The 15,989-nt window shown below is 43.4% G+C and overlaps 1 protein-coding gene across 4 annotated transcripts in view; it reads left to right on the forward strand.

Moving 5' to 3' along the window:
* The window catches only part of GRIA1 (glutamate ionotropic receptor AMPA type subunit 1), a 394,780-nt gene that overhangs the window by 328,933 nt on the left and 49,858 nt on the right, over window positions 1–15,989 (forward strand). For all 4 annotated transcript variants that reach the window (XM_049874162.1, XM_049874164.1, XM_049874161.1 and 1 more), the window contains 2 exons: window positions 8,094–8,292; window positions 15,708–15,955. In XM_049874162.1, the coding sequence (XP_049730119.1) occupies window positions 8,094–8,292; window positions 15,708–15,955 (447 nt within the window). The remainder of the gene's footprint in view (window positions 1–8,093; window positions 8,293–15,707; window positions 15,956–15,989) is intronic.

Raw genomic sequence — 15,989 nt, forward strand, 5'->3', positions numbered from 1 at the left:
ACCCATGGTGGATAAGTTTCAGCAGAGCTTCCAGACTAAGACAGACTAGGAAGAAGGACCTGGCAGTCTACTTCTGAAAAAATTAGCCAGTGAAAACCTTATGAATAACAGCAGAACATTGTATTCGCATAGTCTACCTAAATGGGAAAAAATAGGAGTGCAAGACTTCCTCTTTAAAACAGCTCTACAAGTTCTAGACTGGTACAGAATCTTACAAAACAGTGGACTTTCCTTGGAGCTTGTTGTCCACCTCCCAGCTGCTAAGCCCTCGGACTCACCTTCTAAGCCCAGAGCCCTTCCCCACTCCACTGCTGAAACCAGACGTTTGAACAGGTTCCTTCCGGTTTGAACCCTTACCGAGAATTTGTATTTCTAACAAGTCCCCAAGTGATGCTAATGCTGCTGGTTAGGGACCAATTCTCTGAGAACCACTAGTAATGCAGTGGTACTCAAAATTTATTATACATAAGAGTCACCTGGGGATTCAGTATATCTGGGGTGGAAATGCAGATTCTCAGAAGGGGTTTCAAACTGGAACAAATTGGTTCAAAGCCCTGACTGGAACACAGTAACCAGCAGCTGGGACAATTAAAATGAATCATGCCAGCTCTGCCAGGGAAGAGCTGAGTGATTTGCAGCTGGTGACAAATGGGATGATTTGCCATCCAGACACAGCATCTTGGATAAAGTGGCCTCATCAGTGGAATTGTTGCATTTGGCCAGAGCTAATTACCCTGGTCTAGGAACCTCAATGCCTGATACCAAGTGAGCCTCTCTCTGAACATAGTCCAGCTCAGTAATTAGTCAGGATGGACTTTTTCCTCCTGATAATTTAGAGGCAGGCCATCTGAGCCTATGCCTTCCCACCCTCGGTTTCCATTACTTTTTTAAAATATCCATTTGAAACAGATGACAAAGGGAGGCAGCTTGAGCTCAGTGACCTCTTGAGCTCAGCTGAAGGAATACAGGAGGTGTCCTTTCTGTTCCCTTCCTCTTGGAGATGACAGGCTTGCATTTCAAGTAAGGAAGAACGTGCACATCCAACTCCCTGTCAGAGATGTCCTGGAGAGGAGGTTAGTGGCATCAAAAGTTCATTGTTGTTTAATTTAATAATTTTCTACTCCCTACACAAGACCACAAGTATCTGCTCTACTGAAAGTATTGGCCACTGTATTTGCTCCCCCACATCCACCCTGGCCTTACTCCTCACACTATCTGCATACCTCCATCCTGAAATGCTTACTCTGTGCCAGCCCTGTGCTATGTGCTTTACTTATATTTCCTTTTTAAGCTTTAAAAATACCTTTAAGATGAGTACTACCTCTTTCTTTTCATAAAGAAACAAGCACAAAACTATGTAGTGACTTGCCCAAAGTCATACAACCAGTAAGTAACAGGCAAGGGAGTGACTTCTGAGCCCATGCTGTTGACCAATGCCCTCTACTTTCTTCCTAAGGATAGCAGAAAAGTCATTGTCAAATGAATCATTCTGACACGTTATCTGGGTGTTTGCATGGAAGGGCTAACAACTGGACAGATGGCTAAAAAGTTCTTGACTACTGTTGCATGTTAACTTAGATCAAAGGTCTCTGATTCTCAGAGGGATCTAGAACAAGAGTCAGTAAACTACAGCCTGGGAGCAAAATCCAGCCTGCTACCTGTTTTTGTAATTGAAGTTTTAATAGAACACACCCATGCACATGTGTTTACATATTGTCCTTAGCTGTTCTCATTCTACAACAGCAGAGATAAGTAGGTGGTACATAGACTACAAGGCTCTCAAAGCCCTAAATATTTACTGACTGGCCTTTTATAGGAAAAATGTGCTGATTCCTGGTCTACAGCATCAGATTCAAACTGTGAGATTAGAAATGCACTTTTAAAGGCCTTCACTGAATCTAGATCAATTACCAGGACAAGAAATGCCTGTCAGAATGTAGAGAATGATCCAATTATAGCCTTACTGTCTTCCATTGTGCATTTAATGATACATTTAGTGTTTTGTAAATAGAAAGAAAAAACTTCATGTGCAAGATGATTGCTTGATGACAGCATCTGACTCCCAGTCATGTTAGAATTCACTCACCCAACAGGTGTGACCTGTCACTTGACAGCCCTTGCTCCCATGGGTCACCAAAGCCCTTCATCTCTTCAATCAGCGCACACCTCCCAATTTCTGTATGCTCTGCTTTAGTTCAGCCCTTCACCATTATTGTTAACAGATACCATAAGTAATAATCATAAACCAGTAGTTGCCATCGAGTCGATTCCAGCTCATGGCAGCACCATGTGTGTCGGAGTAAAATTGTGCTCCATAGGGTTTTCTATGGTGATTTTTCAGAAGTAGATTGCCAGCCTTTTTCTTCCAAAATAGTAATTATGGCAACATATTAAATAATTATAGCAGGCTGGTTAGTACTGTAATAGAAGAATGATACTGGTATAATGGGAACACAGAAAGGGTTACTCAGTTCTCTGCTGGCATAGGTCAGGGAAGAGTTTACAAAGAGGTGAGATTCCCCTCACTCTTCCTTTAAACTCCACCTACTATACCTTTTCTGCCCTGCCCCCTTTCTGCTAGGTTATCTCCTACTCATACTTCAATACCTAGCACAAGTATCTCTTCCTCTGGTAAATTTCCCTGACCATTGCCAGCAGGGTAATTAGCAGCCCCTTCTTTGTTCCTTATTTGTCACATAATTAAAGATAGTACTATAACAAAACTGCTTATAACATTTATGTAAATTTGTGATTATAGCTTTACAGAATGCCCACTCTGTGCCAGACCCTGTACTAAGCACATTATTGGGAACCCAAAGCTTTTCCCCGTTTTCTCCATCAGACTGTGAGCTCATGGAAGGGAAAGACTGTAGTGTATTCACTTTTATCTCCCCAATGCCTGAGGTGTCTGCCATGCAGGTGTTTAAGGAATGCTTATAAAAATGATGAATAAACAATGCGATAGGCAGAATTCTAAAGATTCCTATTCCCTTGGTTATTCAGTCAAACACCAATCTAGGTGCTGCTGTGAAGATAATTTGAAGATGTCAGGCCAGCTGACCTTAAGAGCTGGAGATTGCCCAGGTGGGCCTGAATCAATCAGGTTAGTGCTTTAAAAGCAGAGGTATTCTCCAGTTGGTATAAGTCAGAAATTCAAAGAGTAAGAAGGATTTGACACACCATTGCTAGCTTCAAGATTGGGAATGGAGGGAATACATGATGAGGAGTACACATGATGAGCAGCCCCCGGCTGACACTCAGCAAAGAAACAGGGGCCTAAGCCCTGGGCTTAACTCAAGCCCTGGCTTAACCTAAGCCCTACAGTCACAAGGAAATGAATTCTGCCAACAACGAGTAAGTTTTAAAGAGGGCCCTGAGCCCCAGATGAGAACAGTAGCCCCAGTCAATACCTTGATTTCAGCTTGGTGAAAACCTGAGCAGAGAATCCAGCCACACCACCCGAGATTCTGACCTACAGAACTAAGATAATAAATAGGTGTTGTTGTAAGCAGCTAAGTTTGTGATAATTACACAGCAATAAAAAAGGAATACAAACAAGTTTCCAATCCTATGAGGATATTGGTGGTCAGGCTGCTTTCTGTGTATCCTGAAGGTATCCTTTGAGCTTTACAAGAAGTGAGAGTTGGCTATGATTCAACATCTTGGAGGAGTCATGAGTTGAGGAGGTTCATGCCCATCCACAAATGAACCAGTATTTGGTGAGGGAGGAAATGTTCTCTAGTGTCTAGAGTGCTGGACTGGAAGTATGAAGTCCTGTTTCTGGTTCCAGCTCTACTACTGCCTCAGAATGACCCTGGGCCAGTCATTTTCAGCCTCTGAACCACAGTTCTTTCATCTGTAAGATGGGGATAGCCATCCCTCCTCCATCCATTTCACAGGGTTGTAAATGAAATTCAAAGAATAATGTTCCCAACAAGCTATACAAATTGTGAGAATCTGGAGGAATATAAGGGATTCCTCAATCACTGAGGGAGCTGTGGGGAGAGCTCTGCCAAGTTAAGACACTAATAAAATTCAGGTGACTAGGCAGACCTCCAAGAGGTTCAGATCACAGCTGTTCCTTCCCTGCTGAGAAAAGTGCTGCTTTGCCCTGTGGCTCCCTGGAAGAATAATCATCATCATAAAAATAATGCCTTGTGTTTCAATAGCACTTTTCAAAGTATCTTCCCCTGCACCGTTTATTTTAATTCTAATACCTTATATCAGTAAAAGGAAAAGAACAGACTAAGAGTCTTTTCATTGCTGAAAGTTTTAGTTTCTCACCATGAAATAGGACAAGTCTCACCCATTATACAGAGGAAGAAGACTGAGACTCAGCAGGGCTGGTGAATTGCCAAGGTTATGAAGCAGGTCAATGAAAGAGCCCTCTATCCCAGCCCAGGCTTAACTCAAGCTCCCTGCCTCTGGCTATGGAGCTGGGAAAAACCCACAGTTCTTGAAGAGAAACTCAACTTCACCTGTACCAGGGGAACTGAACTGAACTGCAGGTGGGATGGGTGTTGCCTCACACTCAATTTCCCATCCTTTGGATCAGATGCAAATGAAGCATCAGAATCAGGTCACTTTTGAAGAAACTCTTCCCCCCCAGTCCTCCAGTTATTCCACTGAAGACACTTGCTGGCTGTTAAGCAGCAGAATCTTTCTTTAGTGACATCATTACGTAGGTAGGGTTGTGGGGAATACTGTGCAGGACAAGCTGCACTCAACACCCAGCAGATAAATATTAATTAAACCAGAGCAGAGAAGAAGTTGCCTTAGGCCTGGAATTTTCTTGGGAAGCCTTTGAGCTTCACTAGGAGATTCCAAATTTGGGATAACTTAGCAGGGCCTCTCAGTTCTGTAATGATGGAAAAGGAGGCAGGAATCCTGAACACTTGGCTTGAGGCCGTGACTTCAGATGCCCTGGGCCACAGGCAGTTTGGGATTCTCCCGACCCTGACAACTATTCCCGCTCTCTAGAAACCAATGTGAATAGAGCCACAGGGTTATGAGAAAGAGGGCATTCATGCATTCACTTGTTATTGATATCCTACTCTGTACTGAGGCCCCTGGGTGGTGCTCGGCTAGTAACCGAAAGGTTCGCAGTTCAAATTCACCCAATGGCACCACGAAAGAAAGGCCTGATCATCTACTTAAGATTTTAAAAACCAAACCCGTTGCCGTTGAGTCGATTCTGACTCATAGCCACCCTGCAGGACAGAATATAACTGCCCCATAGGGTTTTTCTAAGGAGTGGCTGATGGATTCAAGGTGGACTCTAACTGCCAGCCTTTCGGTTAGCAGCCAAGTTCTTAAACACGGCACCACCAGGGCTACTCAAGATTACAGCCATTAAAAACCCTACAGAATGCAGTTCTACTCTGAGACACGTGGGGTCACCATGAATTGAAATCGAATTGATGGCAACCATTTTTCTCTGTGCTGGATGCCAATGATACAATGTTGCTCAAAAAGAACTAAAAGATTCCTTCAGTCTCCCAGAGCTTGTAGTCTAAGGAAAAAACACAGTCAATCAGACAAACAGATGTCAGATTTCAACTGTGGCAAGAGGTGCAGGAGGCTCTGAGAATCTTATGTTTGGATGCTGGAAAAGTGACGTCTGGGATGAGATTTGGAGGATGTATTGGAGTTGTGAGTTGATAAGGGAAAAGGGCAGCAAGTGATAAGGCAGGGGGCTTTGTGAATATGAAGGACAAAGGCAGTCCAGCATGACTGGAATACAGAAAGCATGCTGTAGTTGGCATTGGCAAGAAAGCAGGGGCCAGACCACACAGGACCTTGAGGGTCACCAGGGAATTTAAATTTTAGTCCAAATGTAAGAGGAAGGCTTTCAGGAGTTTTATAAGAGAAGCATCACGATGCAATTAATGCTTTTATTTTTATAAGATCACTCAAGCTGCCTTGCATAAAACAGATTAGGCAGGGGAGCAGGGGGGTGGGGGGCAGAATGGAAGCAGGAAGTCCAGTGAGGATGCCATTACAGTCATCCAGAGTGGGGATAGGAGCAGCAGCTTCTGCTGGGGACCCAGATTCATGCATTAGCCACCTCCTAAGGTTTAAAGAGCACTGGGTTGGTATCCAAAGACCAGAGTGATGTTGAATCCAACTGTGTACTAGCCCTGTGACTTTGAGGGAGTGATTTTGCCTCTACTATTTCATTTTGTTTGATTGTCCAGTGGAAGCCATACACCCTGGCCTACCTACTTAAGATTTCAAATCACAGAATCTCATCCATGGGAGGATTGTGAGAGGAAGCAGCCAATCTCTGGCCCCATAGGATGCTCAACCTCTCCGTTGTCTTGCACACTCTGTCTTGCAAGTGTGTCCCCAGCACTTGGTACCCTGGGGGGAAGAGAGAGAGGCAACTGGAGGCACCAAGTACATCTCTGTAAATCGTGCACCACTTGAACACCTTCAGAGATGGGGAAACACTTTCACCCCAGGAGAGCCAGCTCATTTTTGCACCACTCTGCCCATCAAAAATATCATCTTCATATTTAGTGTTTGTTTTCTGGAACTTCTGCCAAATGCTCCTAAATCAGGTCACACAGTGCAAGTCCCATGTCAACCCTGTAATGAACACATCCCTCCAAGTCTTTCTTTCTGGATAAATGTCCTCTTTTCCTGCAGCTGTTCTTCATGTGACATAGTTTTGTTCTACTCTCTTGGTCTCATTCCTTTAAACAGGTTTCCTCTGTCTTATTTCCCTCAATGTGGAGCATCTAGGAGCATTCTTTTCCACATAGAGAGCAATAACAAATATCTTTCGGGTTTCTTGGCATGGACACTATCTCCCTAGAGTGAAAAGCAGTCTCCATGAAGCAGAGGCAGGGTGTGGGGCACAGGAAAGGAAGGTATACAGATGGGATCCACAAGGTTTTGAAAACACTATAAAACAATTGAGTAATGTTTGGGTAGGCCCAGGCACTCTCCTGAGTCACAATGTGATTTGAGACTTCAATTTATTTGTAAAACTCATGGGTTGGATTGATGATTTCTTTGGTTGTTAGTATTAGCTTCTAGTTAAGCGCCATCACCTACTGAAGGCTCTGAGCCTGAGGCTGTCAGAGCACATGCCATAAGTTAAAAGGACATTTTGACCTGGATGACACTTCCTTGATGAATAGAAGAGGATACAAAGAAAATAACTTTATAATTATGTGATTCAGTATTATGTAAATGTCTTCTCTATCCACCATATAATATCACCCCATGTAACACCCAAAATCATCTTGTGGTATATGGGGAAGCCCTGGACTTGAAAATCTCTTATCCAAATCAGAGAGATCACAATGAACTCTTGGCTTGAGTTTGTTTTGAACATAAAAGAGGAGAATCATACTCTAACAAGTTCAAAGATGAATTTCTCACTTCACCTGTAATCGTCATATTTGCCACTTTGATCCACAGCAAGATATCCTTTCTCTTTGTTTCAGCCAAATCCTCTTTCTCTGTAACAGAGGGAGATTGCACCTATGCCCAGTAGTGATGTTCCCCAAAGTGGCTGGAGTACAGTTGTTCTCACTCTATTTCCAAAATGGTCTCCCTTTTTTACCCCTAGTTCATCATTTTGGTGACCCTTGCCAGCCAAGAGGGCAATAATGACAAGGCAGCCTGAAAACATTTTGGGACATGATAAAACATGTACATCACATGTGTAAATGCATTTGTATTCATGTATGTGCATACAAAGATTTGATGTGTATGGAATTGCATCTTAAAGGATATGTTTCTATGTGTCTGTAACTTTGAAGGCAGATGTTTACATATCTGTGTCTTTGTTGGCATGTGTCTCCATGTGTATATATGTGTGAAAGTAAGTGTGAATTTGCAACTGCTGGCTATATCACCCCTGAAGGGCAGCTCCATGAATCCTTATCCATGATAAGGAACAAAATGCAGAGGCGAATCCTTTTGACATTTGAATTCTCACATCTTGCTGATAGAAGAGAAGGGTACATACAATAGGACTTGACAGCTCAGCTGATGGGGTTCTGCCTGTCACTCACCCCTCCCCATATCTCTTGCAACTGATGTCCGAGCTTCTGATGCCTCTTCCCTTTGGCCTGCAGGTCCCTATCTGGCCGCATCGTTGGTGGTGTCTGGTGGTTCTTCACCTTGATCATCATCTCCTCATACACAGCCAACCTGGCCGCCTTCCTGACGGTGGAGAGGATGGTGTCTCCCATTGAGAGTGCAGAGGACCTAGCAAAGCAGACGGAAATCGCTTATGGGACACTGGAAGCAGGATCCACTAAGGAGTTCTTCAGGGTAGGGACATCCCTTGTCCCAGACACTTTAACAAAATGGAGCCAAAATTATCATTACAGGCAGCCAGGGCAACTGCTTAACTGAGTTTGAAGTAGGCAAACTCAGAAGATGTCTCAGTTGTCTACAGAACATTGGGAAATCTACACATCTACTTTTGTACTTGAGTCCCTGGGTGGTGCAAACAGTTAATACACTTGGCTACTAACCAACAGGTTGGAAGCTGTTCAAGTCCACCCAGAGGCACCTGGGAAGAAATATCTGGTGATGTACTTCTGAAAAATCAGCCATTATAAACCCTGTGGAACACAGTTCTGCTCTGACACACATGGGGTCGCTATGAGTCGGAATTGACACATGGCAGCTGGAAGTGATGGTGGTGGCAGAAGCTTCAAAGTTCCTGCACTGATGTAGAACCCTTGTGTGTGCCGTGTTCTACCAGGTTCTCTGAGAGAATATGAGATACAATTCCCTCCCTGCTCCCACAAGCAACTTACAGTCTAGTTAGTAATCGATTCGTCACAGCAAAGCTGATGGCATTTGAGTCCCCTCCTATCTCATAGCAGGAGCTCAGTGAATACTGACTTGCTTGCTGAGGAGTTACTATATGGGGGAAAAAAGCTAGAATAGGAGGCCTATGCAGTAGTGCCAGGAGAGAGACAAAATGTGGAGTGGGTATAGCTGGAGGCAGTGAGCAAAGTCAGAGGAGCAGAGGGCTTAGGAGCACAAGCTACAGCATTACCCAGATCTGGGTCCAGAACTTGGCTTCATCCCTTACTTGTTCTGTGGCACTTAGCCTCTTTAACACCATCTCCCCATCTATAAAATGAGGAAAATGATGTCTATCTCAAAGAGTTGTTAGGAAATTACAAGAGATAATGTGTCTAAGATACAAGAGAGGACAAAGAAGAATGAATGGTAGCTTCATTTACCATTACGGCTTCAGAGAGAAGCAGGCATTTGGGAGTCCTTTTGAAAAGAGGTAGGAATTACAGCCATACATGGTAGACTTGAAAACATTTCTAGATATCAAAAAACCTGGTTCATCCTGGGTAAGCTAAATACATTCTAGGCAAAAGGCACAACTTAAACAAATGCCCAGAGGCAGGAAAGCCTGGGGAGTGGACCCCACTGTATTGCAGTTTCTTGATCGTGGGCTCTGTGTTCTGAATGACAGGCAGAAAAGAGACAAAAGTCATAACCACCACTGATCCAGGCTCCAGAGTTAAAAAACCATCCATTTTCAACATACTGTAGCAAGAAGGAGCCTTAGAGGTTACCTGGACTGTGCCTGTCATCTTAGAGAGGGGAATGACTTGCTTGAGATCACCCAGCCAGTTAGGAGGAAAACTGCTTGTAATCTCAATTAATTCCTTGATGTTGTTAGCCTGCAACCAATGTGTGAAGGGGGTGCCTGACATTTGTCCAGGAAGCCAGTCCTATGCTCCATCCCCAGCAGAGCAGTTGGGAACCACCTGATCCACTTAGCATGCTCTCATTCCCTTATCTATACAACACAGGTTTACAGTCCCCAAATCATGTTCACAGCCATGGTCTCATGTATGTTTCACCTGTGACCCAAGACCAAACAGCCATTGTAGAGTCTATTTGGTGGATAAGAAATTGAAATTCAAGTAATTCACAATGCAAGTGTTACCAATGGGTACAAAATCTGAGTTTCCTGGCTCCAACCCAAGTGTCTTGCCACTGAACCTCACTGTCTTAATGGGGTAGTATCATTAACTGGTAAATGTTTGAGTTAGACTTTCTGCTTCCCAACAACTGTGGCATTATAACGGGGGTCTTCAAAGACCTCACAAGCTCGGGGCTCTATCTCCAGGGGCAGAATTTAAGGTCATTCCCATTCCACCCCACTTGGCATCTGCTCTGGGAAGGCCCAGTTCATCTGGACATAGGCTGCTGGAGAGGAGAGGGTCTTCCACTAGAGAGGCAAACTCAGAAAGGTGCTGGGGGAGCACCTGTATCATTCTCCCTGACCTCAGGCCCAGCCTGGCCTTTCTTAAATGTTTGCAACCTTGATTTTTTTACCTCTTGCCTCTAAGTATCTGATTCTACCACACGATCACTATAAATAAGCACATTTTCTCATATTCTGAGTCCCTGGGAGGTGCAAAGAGTTAACACATTCAGCTGCTAACTGAAAGGTTAGAAATTTGAGTCCACCCAGACATTCCTCAGAGAAAGGCCTGCTGATCAACTTTTAAAAAATTAGCCATTGAAACCCTACGGAGCGCAGTTCTACTCTGACACACATGGGGTCTCCATGATTCAGAATTGACTCAAGGGCAACTGTTTTTGTTGGTGGTGGTAGTTTCTCATATTTGGGCTTAAATGGAACTTCTCATCAGGCAACGATCTTCTGTCTTCTTAGACTATAAATTTTTCTTTGTTAACTTTTTATCCAGTTATTTATAAAAAATAGCCATCCCCTCCTCTACTTCCCGGCTCCTACTACCAATCCAATGCCTTCTCTTCAGCGTGATGCCAATTTAGTTCTCATTGCCCCCTTTTACATGCTTTATTGCCTAATCTTATATTTCATTTAACCTTTCTACACAACAGATATAACTTCAGACTACATCCTCTAAGTCAGAATCTTTAACTCTTTTGATAACGAAAAGACTATCCACCAGAGTCTTGTTCTTATTGCCTTTATGGAATCAGAATTCTAGACTTCCCAAGCTAGATGGACCCAAGGATACATCTAATCTAATCCTACTGTTTTAGAGTTGGGGAAGCTGAGGCCCAGAAAAGAAAATGGGTATTTTCTTCTAGCTAATTAGAGGCACAGTTGCTGCTTTAGACTTCAAAGTTCTCTATGAATAATTATGTGCACAGCACAAAGTTAGGAATCTGGAACCAGGCTGTCAGTGTTCTACAAATTCTGTGCCCTAATGGGTAGCAAATAAGTTGTAGTTCGTGTGCCAACTTTGCTTGTTTGGTAATGGCTGCCTGGAGTTTTGTGTCGAGAAAGATTCTCAGGTCATATCTGCCCTCAATGAAAAAACATATTTTGATTGGTATCAATGTCTGCCATGGATATAGGAAGGGAAAACTAGCATCAAGCAAGCCATGTATTTGGCATGTCTACCCTAAAGTAGGTTAAGCACTCAGCTGCTAACCAAAAGGTTGGCGGTTCAAACCTACCACCCGGCTCTCAAGGAGAAAGACCTGGCAACCTACTCCTGTAAAGATTGTTGTTGTTATTGATATGTGCCGTTGAGTCAATTCTGACTCATAGTGGCCCTATATGACAGAGTAGAACTGCCCCATAGGGTTTTCTAGGCTATAATTTTTATGGGAGCACATTACCAGGTCTTTTCTCCGGCAGAGCCACTGGCGGGTTAAAACTGCTGACCTTTCAGTTAGCAGCCAAGTGCTTTAAACATTGTGCCACCAGAGCTCCTTCCTGGAAAGGTTATAGCCTAGAAAATCCTACAAGGCCATCCTACTCTGTCACATGAGATTGTTAAGAGTTGAAATCACCTCAACGGCACCTAACAACAACAATAACAGCCCTAAAGTAGCCTGGGGAAAGGGCATCGTTACTGGTAGTAATTACACCATTTATGGAATGCCTACCATGTGCCAGGCACTAGACTATGCATTTAACTGTGTTCTCTTCACAGCAACACTGCAATGGGTGCTGTGATCACCATTGCCAGGAGAAGAACACTAAGGCTCAGGAAAGCTATGTCACTTGCCTGAAGTCCCACAGCTAGTAAAGCAAAAGAATAAAATGAGGGAGGCAGCTGGTTGTAGTGGAAAGGTACCAAGTGTGGAATCAGGACACCCAAGTTTTACTCCTGGCCCTGCCACTAACAAGCTACAAGACACTGGGCAGTTCATTACCACATGGCAGGCTTCAGTTTCTTTACCTGTAAAAGGAGAGTGCGGTTAAGATGGGTTCCATGAGCCCTTCCATCTCTGTGACTCTGACCTTGAGAATGACCCTGCCAGGACTTTGGTGGGCAGAGAGACAAGGTTACCTACCACCCCCATAAGGCAAGAGGAGGAAATGGTAAGATAAAAAATTCTTCTAGCCCAGTTTCTGAAAAATCTGGCTTTAGGTCCCTATAGCAGCCCAGAGCATTTTGGCAGCCCCAACTCATAGCTGCTTAATCCTCCATCAACTGTTTAATTAAGATGTAAGAAGGGCCATGGGAGCTACAGCTGAGAGGAGAGATTCGAGAACAAATACCCTGAGAATGCTTCCAATCTTGCCTGCCACTCATCCTCCCTTTGCATTCCTGGAGATTAGATCATACTGATCATGCGCTCTGAGCAGCCACAAGCATAGCCTGGGTGTTCTGGGCACTGGGGTGAAGTTGAGAGAACATATTAATTTTCTGCGTTCCGCTGCCCGAGGGTTCTTCAGCTCTGCCTGTCAGCAGCCTGGTCCCCTGTGGTGTCCATCCTGTCAGGTCAAATTCCATCTTGCCTGCCCTGCTGCATGTTTTGTTGATTTTTTGCCTAGAAAAATCATTTGCAAATCTGGTCACAACTGAATTTATACATTGTAGATGCTGTGATTGGTTCTGGGTACTTCCTTCCCTAACCTTGGGATCTTCCTTCCCTTTTCCCCCTTCTTTCTTATATTGACGCTGTTGCTTCAATGATTTATCCTCATTTAAAGAGTTGAATATTTCAAGCTAGCAGGAACCTTAAAAATCCCCATGCCCAAATTCCTTCTGGCACAGATGGGAAAACGAAGGCCCAGAAAGAAGGAATTTTCCAGACTCCAAACCATGAGTTAGAAGTAGAGCTAAGACCAAAATCCAGGGCTTCTCACTCTCAACCCAGTGTCCTTTCCAAATTATAAACTATACTTTATAATAATATACTTTATAATATATGATCTAATTTATCTAATTATAGACTTTTAAAAATTAATGAAGACTCACTCTACCCAATATCTCCTTTAAATTCTCAGTAACTATTTTCATTAATTTTCCTTTGAGACCTAGAATTTTCCTGGGCTCCAAATATATAGATCATTTGGCTCCAATGACAACTTAATTGTACATCAGTATCTTTTTTTTATCTTCCCAACACTTGGGGCTGATATCAAGGAAATTTAACTGATACTTGTATACAGAGAAAAATGATATATGATAATAATAATCTCATATCACATAAATTTGTAGTCTCTGTATGAACTACTAGATTATATAGGTTGTAGGAGCCCTGGTGGTACAATGGTTAAGCACACAGCTGCTAAATGAAATGTTGAAGGTTGGAACCTACCCAGCCACTCCATGGGAGAAAGACCTGGTAAGCTGTTCCCATAAATACTACAGCCTGAAAACCCTATGAGGGCAGTTCAACTCTGTCACATGGGGTTGCTATGAGTTGAAATCAACTCAGTGGCACCTAATAACAGCTGCATGACTCTAATAGTAACTGTCTTTAAAACAATAGTCCCTCTTCTAAGTCAATGGGCAAAACAATTCTATTATGAAAACACTCTGGATCCCATTTTGAATTGTGGTGCCTGGGGTCCTAAATGCCAACAAGCGGCCATCTAAAATACATTAATTGGTCTCAACCCACCTGGAGCAAAGGCAAAGGAAGAACACCAAGGTCACATGACAACTAAGAACCGAAGAGACAGAAAGGGCCATATGAACCAGAGACCTACATTATCCTGAGACCAGAAGAACTAGTTGGTGCCCAGCCACAATTGATGTCTGTCCTGTCAGGGAGCACAACAGACAACTCCTGAGGGAGCAGGAGACCAATGGGATACAGACCCCAAATTCTCACTAAAAGACCACACCTAATGGTATGAATGCGACTAGAGGAATCCCAGAGACAATGCTCCCCAGAACTTCTGATGGCACAGGACAGGAACCATCCCCGGAGACAAATCATCAGGCATGAAAAGGACTGGTCAGTTGGGGGGAGAGAGATGCTGATGAAGAGTGAGCTAATTAAATCAGGTGGACACGGGAGAGAGTGTGGGCAACTCTTGACTGGAGGGGGGATGGGAAGATAGAGAGAGAGGGAAGGTGGCAAAATTGGCACGAAACGAGAGACTGTAAGGGCTGACTCAATAGGGGGAGAGCAAGTGGGAGAAGAGAGTAAGATGTATGTAAACCTACATGTGACAGACTGATTGGAATGGTAAATGTTCACTTGAAGCTTAATAAAAATTAAAAAAAAAAAAACAATAGTCCCTTATATGTATTTAACACTTGTCAATTTACAAAGCATTTTCCAAAGCCAGGATTCCCAAAATATATCCACCCCTTGGAGAAATTATATTCTTTGGAAACAGTATGTTAGATGAGAGGGTTGAATTGTGGTCCTGGACTAAGGGCCTACTATGTGCAAGGTACTTGCTAAGACTCAGTTAAGAGTTCGAGATAGCCCCTGCCCCAGGTAACTTCCAAATATTTAAGACCTAGAGACGCACAATCCTAGCAGTCTAGCCTGGCCATCCAGTGAGTAACCCAGACAAGATACAGTATTATCAGCCCTCACAGTACTGTTTCTCAAAGTAAGGGCCACATAGGCCATCCAGATCACAATCACCTGGGGAATTACTGGAAAAGGTTGATTCTAGGCTCCACCCCAGACCTGTTTGATCAGAGTCTCTAAAATCATAGCCAGGGATTCTGCATTTTTATAGTCTCTGTACATAATTGTGGTACCCACTAAAATTTGGAAATTATTGCCCTTGGAACTTAGGTTGTCTCAGAATACATAGGATTTGTTCTGGTAGGATTTGGCTGGACTGAATATCAAGTGATGTAAACAGCCTAAGCAAAGTCCCAAAGGGAGGAAGGTCCAAGGTGAGTTCGGGAGGAAATAAGGGAAGCAGTTTGGCTAGATTTGGAGGCTTTCGAAATGCTAACCATTGGTAATATTTGGGCCCAAGTTAGTAGCGTTATCAGACAATAGTTTACATTCTGAGGTCAGGTCTAACAATCTGGAATGACTGGCCTCTAGTAGTCAGGATCCAGAAATACTGCAGTGTTGTCTTCCAATACTGAAATCAGATGTCACTGGTATTCAGCTTTCCACTCCTCTGGGCTATGTAAATATGGTCTTATTGAACAATAGATAGGCTCCGTAATGTCTTTAAAAGACAAACAAGAGCCCAGTTTCTTAACTCTCCCCATATTTAGAATAAATGTAATTATTCAGCAGTAATTAAAAGATTCTGAGCTATTCTGTTCATTCTGTATTTGTGAGATATTTGTACTTTGGAACCTACTGATACTAATTAGAGACTCTTATTTTGCAATCACTCATAATTTGTTTGTTCCTGAGCTAATCTCGCTCATAAATGTGTGATCAAGCTACACTTGGCTCTTCATTAGTGTGTGTGCAGACCCCAATTCCAAGCACAGCCAGCACTGAATTCTGGCTTTGTTTATGTCTCTTGTCAGAGATCTAAAATTGCCGTGTTTGAGAAGATGTGGACATACATGAAGTCAGCAGAACCATCAGTTTTTGTGCGGACCACAGAGGAGGGGATGATTCGAGTGAGGAAATCCAAGGGCAAGTATGCCTACCTCCTGGAATCCACCATGAACGAGTATATTGAGCAGCGGAAGCCCTGTGACACCATGAAGGTGGGAGGTAACTTGGATTCCAAAGGCTATGGCATTGCAACACCCAAGGGGTCCGCCCTGAGGTAAGTAACCAAGATTTGCTTCCTTGGTACTCAC

Source organism: Elephas maximus, chromosome 2 (genome assembly GCF_024166365.1).
Source record: "Elephas maximus indicus isolate mEleMax1 chromosome 2, mEleMax1 primary haplotype, whole genome shotgun sequence".
In the NCBI taxonomy this organism is placed as follows: Eukaryota; Metazoa; Chordata; class Mammalia; order Proboscidea; family Elephantidae; genus Elephas; species Elephas maximus.